Below are 7500 nucleotides of genomic sequence, written 5' to 3' on the forward strand. Positions count from 1 at the left end.
TAATAATAAGAAATTGCGATCATGCGATGTCACTGAATTTCATGAAGTAGTTGTCACATATCTATGGCTGACCCATGTGGCAGTGTCATAAGCAAAATCCATAGCCCTATGTAGGTTCAACAAATCCTGCATATTAAGGCTTCTTCCTTAAACCCCTTCCCTACATACGACACATGCAAAAGCAATATTCAACATATATATGGCTCACCCATGACGCGACGACCCGCCTTTGTACTGTTGAATGTACCATTGTACTCGTATACCAAGAGCAATATTCAACATCACTTATTTACTTCCAATCGAAAAAAGCGAATATGATTGACTTTAGACTTTTTTTGGGCCGTTTTGAGATTAGAAGGATAATTGCGTCATTAAACTCAGAACCTCAGGCTACAAACTATAGGAACTTTGCTAATACCTAATTGATGACAATGTGATTATACTTGTTAAACAATCAAAGCACAAAATGGAAATTTGACAAGATAGAGCTATCAAAAAAAAGGGAAATGCCACTTGGTGACTCTGTGTTTTTGGCTTTTCCACAAATATTTTATAAATCCAGAAATACTTTCAAAGATTCACCAACACAATACTAAAACCAACCTAAAGCCATCTCTAAGTTTCTATAGCCATTGGTATTCTTTGAAACATAACAATGCAACTATGCAAGAACAAATAACACACAAAAAAGCTCCAAGGTTTAGCCTGTACTCTGTCCCCCAAGTATTTAGTATACAAATTACACACCTACCAAAACTTTTTTGAACTTTCCAAAATCTTTTCCTGAGCTTTTACCAATGCAAGCCATACTTTACTTTCGAATTACAATGGAATATGTTAAGGATGGTTTGTCTCACATTGATGAATTGAATAGGTGTATGGTGTGCACACTCTATAAGATGAGAGTCATTCCTCCCGTTGCTATATGATTTTGGATAATATCCCCTTAGCTTATAAAGACACATGGTGTTTTCCCAATTATGTACCAATATTTTATTTTATTAACTGTGCACAACATCTTCAATTAATCACAATGGGACTATTAGAATAGCTCATCATGAGCAGTTCTTATTTATATGTCATTATGGTTACAAAATCAATGAATCATTCGAGAATTGAGTAAAAGATATAACATACTCTTCGTATTTGTGGGTAAGAAACATTAAATAAAAAGACAATTGCAATAACAGAATAGTTTACCTCTTCATATTTCTGGGTAAAAGAAAGACGCTCATCTTCGGTCATATCAGGTCTAAGAACAGCCATGGTTTCATACTGTCGGAGCCCCGGTGGGCATTGGGGCTCCGGTTTCTCATCAGCAACTGCTAAACCAGCGGGTGGAGTTGACGGCGGATCTTCATCCAAACCCTCAAACCCGCCTTCAAAGAATGAGCCCGAGAAATCCAAAGCTAAGGCCTTTACTAATGGGCCGTAATTGGGCTGATTGTGGTAGCGGTGAGAGGGTTTGGGCTTAGGCTGAAAGGGTTTGAATGTATGGCTGAAATTGAGAGTTAATTCAGTTGAAGGTTTGGGGATGGATTGAAGTGAATTGGGTGAAGAAGAAGGGAGAGTTGAAGTGAGGAAAAATGTTGCCATTGTTGTTGGCTATTGTGTTGTGAACGATGGTTTGATGTTGTGGATAAGTAGATAAAGAACATTTTCCTTTGCTACAATTTTTTTTTCTATTTAGGCCACATTTTATTTACTAATAAAAATTAATTTTAATATCTAAAAATTAGCGATTATTAAAATTTATTTACAATCACTACATAACAATTTTATTCGGTATAACTAAGTTAAAATTTTTCTTTTACCGAATAATCATTTATCTTATTTTCAAATTTATAGCAATAATTAAAACTAAAAAAATACAAGTTACTCGCTCCGTTCTTTTAAGTTCTTCCACCTTACTATAACGGGTAGTTTAATAAGTTCTTCCACTTTAAAATACTTTCTATATTTAGAAAGTTTTTATCCCACTTTTACCCCTTTAAACCCCCCTCCTTTTCTTTTAATGTACCCCTTTTCTTTTATTTATAAGAGAAAATTATAATAAACTACCTATTGTATACCTCTATTTGCAAAAAAATACCTTATCTAAATTTTTTTTGCAAAAAACTACCTTATATAATACATTTCTTTGCAAAAGACTACCTTATAACGGTTTTTAGCGTTTGACCGTCTAAATTAACGGTTGACTATCACGTGATAGTCACGTGAGCTTATAATCCTTTATTTCTTCTTCATTTCAGAATCTTCATTGCATTTGCTCCTCCTTCTTCATTCGAAAAACCCTAAATTGTTGCTATAATTTGTCTTTCTCCCTTCTTTCTATCAATCCCTTGATTTACAATCCCTAAATCATTCAAAGAACCCAATTTTTTCCAGGTAATTAGTAATGTCTTCTTCTTCTTCAACCCAAAATTCGATACCTGAAAAATGTGGGTGTGGAGTTCCCTTTGCAAGGAGGGTTTCATCGACCAAGGAAAATCCAGGAAGAAAGTTTAAGACTTGCGTTTTTTATGATCCTGATACAAATTGGAGGGGATGCAAAAAGTTTAAATGGGTTGATGAACCTGAAATGACTGTTTGGCAAAGAGAAGTCACTAACAAACTTGTGGAGGAGAAGCGACAATTGGCAACCGAAATCAAGATTTTGACATCAAGGGTTTGTTGCTTGGAACATGAAAAGGAACAAGTAATTTCAAAAATAAAAGGATTAAGAAGAAATGGATGCATGAGAGGAAGCATGGAAATCAGATTACAAGCTTTGTATTAGGGTTTTTCTTTTGTTTTTTGTTAGTGTTTCTTGTATTAATCAAGGCTAGTAATTGAAGTTTAGGACCTATTTAATAATAATTGTAACAGTGATTTGGGTATTGTAACATGATCATGATGAATGAATGAATTAAGTTTTTATTTTTTTCATTTAATTTCTTTGCAGGTATTGTAAATACACTTGTCTTAAACAAGTTCAATAACCATCTGAACATTGATCTTAAACAACAGAGTACACTCTCAGTTCATATACTTACATACAGCAATTTGCTTACATACAGCAATTACATGCTGCACAACAAAATGCACAACACTTGTACAAAACACTGATTTGCTTACATTCAGTAGTCATATGAAGAATGATGCACACAGTGACTACTTTTCAAAACACAGTGAGGTTACTATAATTAACAAATTTACTTAATTCAAGATAGTAAGTCAATAAAACAAAGTACATTCTCAATTCAAATACTGATTTGCTTACATGTTGTTCAACACAGTACATGCTCAGTACATTCACAGTACACAGTATATGTCTTACATTAATTCAGCACATTACATTCAACTTCAATTTACTTATACAGCTCTATATTTGACTTTGTTGATCCACTATACATGAAGTAGATGCTGCTGTTGGACTTTGCGTTTGTTGACTACTGGAGCAAGGAACATCATTTGGTGTGGACTGTTGAGTACAAGAAGTTTCCATTTTAGGCCTTCCACCCTTTGACTTCATCTCTATTGGTTGTGGTTTGGCTGGATTCTCGCATCCTTTTTTGTAGTGACCTAAGTCACCACAATTACCACATCTCCGTTGCTTGAATTCTCGAACAGTACTTACAGGCTTCTTACATCCTTTACCTTCATCAGTTTCTTTTTCTCTTTTCCTCATTTTAGGCCTTTCAGGCATCTTTCGAAATGGTGGAGGTAGAGGTTTGGCTAAAGTGGTTGTCGGCCACATTTTGTGTCCTGGCATACCGTAAAACTTTGGAGCATACGTCTTTGCATATGTTTCTACATGATACGCCTCATGGACATATTCACTGGGATCTAATTTTCTGATAACAATACAAGCCATTGCATGTTTACAAGGGATCCCAAGAAGATTCCAACTTCCACAAAGGCAAGTCTTATTGGTCAAGTTTACAACGTAAGATTCTTCATCATCATCCACCTCAAACTCAGACACATCCACTGGGATTACCCTTAAACCATATATTTCCTTTGAATTTCTTTCAATCATTTTGGTGATAGCTGGCATTAACACACCTTTAAAGTTACTCAACCCTTCTCTTTTTGAATCACTTCTTTGCATCACATATCTCCTAATCCACTCCATAAGAGAAATTATGGGCTTCCCCCTTGCTTCTACTAACACATTATTGAATGACTCACAACAATTATTTAATAACATCCCAGACTTACTCCTACTAGAAAAAGTATGCCTAGACCAATGTTTAGCAGGAATAGCAGCTAGATATTCATATGCCTCAACAGAAATATTCTTTATTGCAATCATTTCTCTATCAAAATGAAACTGTAAAAGGTAGATTGTCCACAAATTAGTTCGACATTACATTCAAATATTTAATTGTACACTTGATTCCATACCTTATTGTAAGCTCTTGTTGCTTTCCAAAAGTGATGTTTGTACAACTCTCCAGGAAACTTGATCTTGAAGTTAGCCCAAATATGCCTACAGCAGAACCTAATTTCAGCTTCAGGAATCACTAAGTTCAAAGCTTCAATCAAACCCTACATTGTCCACAAATTAGTATTAGGGTTATAACAAATTAGTATTTGAAACAAGATATGTGTTAACAAGTTATTACGTTCATACCTTTTGCCTATCGCTCATGAAGGTAAAATCTTCACATCCTGCGTCTACACAACTACTTGATGGACTAACCGACTTTAGGTCTTCTACGAGGAGATTTAGAAACCAAGTCCAAGTTTCTACGTTTTCTGTTTCGACTACAGCCCATGCAACAGGGAAGATGTTATTGTTCCCATCCTTACCTACAGCAGTCAGCAACACCCCAGGGAAAGGTCCCTTCAAATGTGCCCCATCAACACCTATAATAGGCCTACAGCCAGAAACAAAACCCTCCTTATATGCTGGCAAACATATATACATCCTTTGAAACAAGGGTGGAGGTGTGTCTATTCCAATGCATTTCACGATTGTAGTGCTTCCTTGGTTAAACCTCCTTATTGCTTCCGCATAATCCCACACCCTGCTATACTCTTCACTAGCATCACCAACTATCATTTTCTTAGCAATTCTTTTAGCCATGTAACACTTAGAGTACTTTACTTCACAACCTAACTCCCTGTTTACTCGTTTCTTAAATGCCTTTAATTCCCAATTTGGATTTTCTCTCCAATCCTGTATGTATTTCTCAGCTAAATACAAAGCAGTGACTTTGTTATTTTGGTGTTGGTGACCACAAGTGTGCTCGGGAAAATAACTCCTTATTTGAAGTGTCTCCTCATCTTTCAACTTCACAGCATGAACCTTAAAATAACACTTCTTATCCTTTCCACAAACACAGTTCACAATTCTAGCTTTCGATTTCACGCAATCGCATCTATTGTAGAAATACACACTTATCCTACTTCTACCATTATGCAGGTAATAATAACTGTAACCACATTCAATAGCATGGTACCTTAATGCTTTTCTAAAGACATATGTAGGAAACTTAAGGCCTAAAGACAAATTGATCTTACCCTTAAAATCAACCTCAAGATTGAATGTAGGATAGCTGCCTATACCTTCCTCATCAACGTTCAATGCACCCAAATCATCATCATCAGACTCCAGTTCGTCTTCATTAAAGTATATGTCTCTATTGTTTTCCTCATCAACCTCCTTATCTACTAACAATCTAATTTCATCATCACCTATAAACACATCATCGAGACCATAAACTACATTTTCTGCAAACAAATCAGAATCATCCTCATATTCATCCTCATCACCACAACTGTAATCATCATCACTGCTATCCTCAAAATCAAAAAGTTCTTGTTGTATGTCGCCTCTCTCAATTGGTGTAAGGTTTAGGGTAGAAATAGCAGCTGAGTTATTTGTTTTAGATCTAGGTAGCACTTACACATTCTTTATAACCCGTATATGTGTTTGGTGGTCCCATTTGCCCAACATCAACATCTACATTTGCTCTTTCCAACTCATCCACAACCTCATGTGCCACATCAGATCTTTCGAGCTCAACCTAATCTACCCTAACATTGTCCAACTCAGTTGCCAACTCAAAATGCTGCATTTTCGAACTACTTGCTTTTTTCAAGATTTTCAATTTCTTCATCTTATTGATTTATCTAATTTTAGGAACCCTAATACATTATTCACACACAACAACAATCAATTAACAAATTACATGATAAAAACAGGAAATTCAATAGGAAAAACCGCAGCCAAAGGAAGCAGATTTATAAAATGAATTCAATTTTAAAGACAAAATAAAATACAACAATGAAGAACAAAACCTTAATTGAGTAGTATTACATACCTCTAATGGTTAGATGTTTCAGCAAGAAGATGTCGCAAGGAAGACGGGAGCGAATTCAAGAAGTTAAAGCACTGCTTTTTTCGAATGAAGAAGGGGAAGCAAATGCCTGGAAGTTTCTGAAATGAAGAAGGAAAGAATTATAAGCTCACGTGACTATCACGTGATAGTCAACCGTTAATTTAGACGGTCAAACGCTAAAAACCGTTATAAGGTAGTCTTTTGCAAAGAAATGTATTATATAAGGTAGTTTTTTGCAAAAAATTTTAGATAAGGTAGTTTTTTTTGCAAATAGAGGTATACAATAGGTAGTTTATTATAATTTTCTCTATTTATAATTATTTTCTCTCTCGTACTTTCAATACAATCATTACTTACACACTACTATTTAATTAAAATAATACCCACTACAACCTCATACTTTCAATACAATCATTACTTTACACTACTATTTAATTAAAATAATACCCACTACAATCAAATATTCTCTTTTTCTTAATATGTGTGAAAAATCCATAGTGAAAGAACTTAAAAAGGAGTAGTAAAAAGCTGTAGTTTTAAAGCATTGAATAAGAATGACCAATTGACATCTTTCATATTTGATCATAGTTATTTGTTTGAATACAATTTCATTGTATTTTGTTTTTTATAAGTTACTTTAATGAGCGATTTAGTTGATATAGATGGACAACACTAGTCTTTAAATGTCTTGCATATTGTGCACCAGTTCAAATATAACTAATTTTTTTTCTTTATTCTTTTTGGTTTTAGGTCTCACTTTTTTTTTCATAATACATATTCTTAAGTCTGTAAATCTTCACAACTCTTTCTCACCCTTCTAATCAATAATTGTGATTTGTAAATTATACGAAAAAACAAAAATGAAAATAATAAAATAAAAAAACTTGAAAAGATAAAAGAAAAAAAATCATAAAACACCTATAAAATTTCTCCATAAAGGGGTGATTTGTCTAGCTAGCATATCATGTTATTTACCTTGACAAACTCCTTTTTCACCACTCCTCAGTCTCCTTCATTCCCTTCATTCAACTTTAATTCTCAAAACATAAATCAAAATGATGAAACATGCTAGACATAAATCTCCTAAATGAAGAGTTGTATTCAAATGTAGAAAATTTATAATTTGGTTTTTTCTTTGGTTTTCTTTAATTTTTAAATGTTTTTCGTT

The 7500-nt window shown here is 34.1% G+C and overlaps 2 protein-coding genes across 2 annotated transcripts in view; both read right to left on the reverse strand.

Annotated features, from left to right (window-relative positions):
* LOC130799601 (30S ribosomal protein S6 alpha, chloroplastic-like) overlaps positions 1–1658 on the reverse strand; it is a 3651-nt gene extending 1993 nt beyond the window's left edge. The window contains exon 1 of the mRNA XM_057662745.1: positions 1201–1658. Within this exon, the coding sequence (XP_057518728.1) occupies positions 1201–1596 (396 nt within the window). The 5' untranslated portion in view covers positions 1597–1658. The remainder of the gene's footprint in view (positions 1–1200) is intronic.
* Positions 1659–3364: 1706 nt separating this feature from the next.
* Positions 3365–7500, reverse strand: part of LOC130799379 (uncharacterized) — a 5022-nt gene continuing 886 nt past the window's right edge. Inside the window, exons 2-6 of the mRNA XM_057662477.1 lie at positions 5898–6017; positions 4619–5167; positions 4390–4533; positions 4048–4315; positions 3365–3936 (exon numbers count right to left, since the gene is read on the reverse strand). Of these exons, the coding sequence (XP_057518460.1) occupies positions 3365–3936; positions 4048–4315; positions 4390–4533; positions 4619–5167; positions 5898–6017 (1653 nt within the window). The remainder of the gene's footprint in view (positions 3937–4047; positions 4316–4389; positions 4534–4618; positions 5168–5897; positions 6018–7500) is intronic.

The sequence above is a fragment of the Amaranthus tricolor genome, chromosome 14 (genome assembly GCF_026212465.1).
Source record: "Amaranthus tricolor cultivar Red isolate AtriRed21 chromosome 14, ASM2621246v1, whole genome shotgun sequence".
NCBI lineage: Eukaryota > Viridiplantae > Streptophyta > Magnoliopsida > Caryophyllales > Amaranthaceae > Amaranthus > Amaranthus tricolor.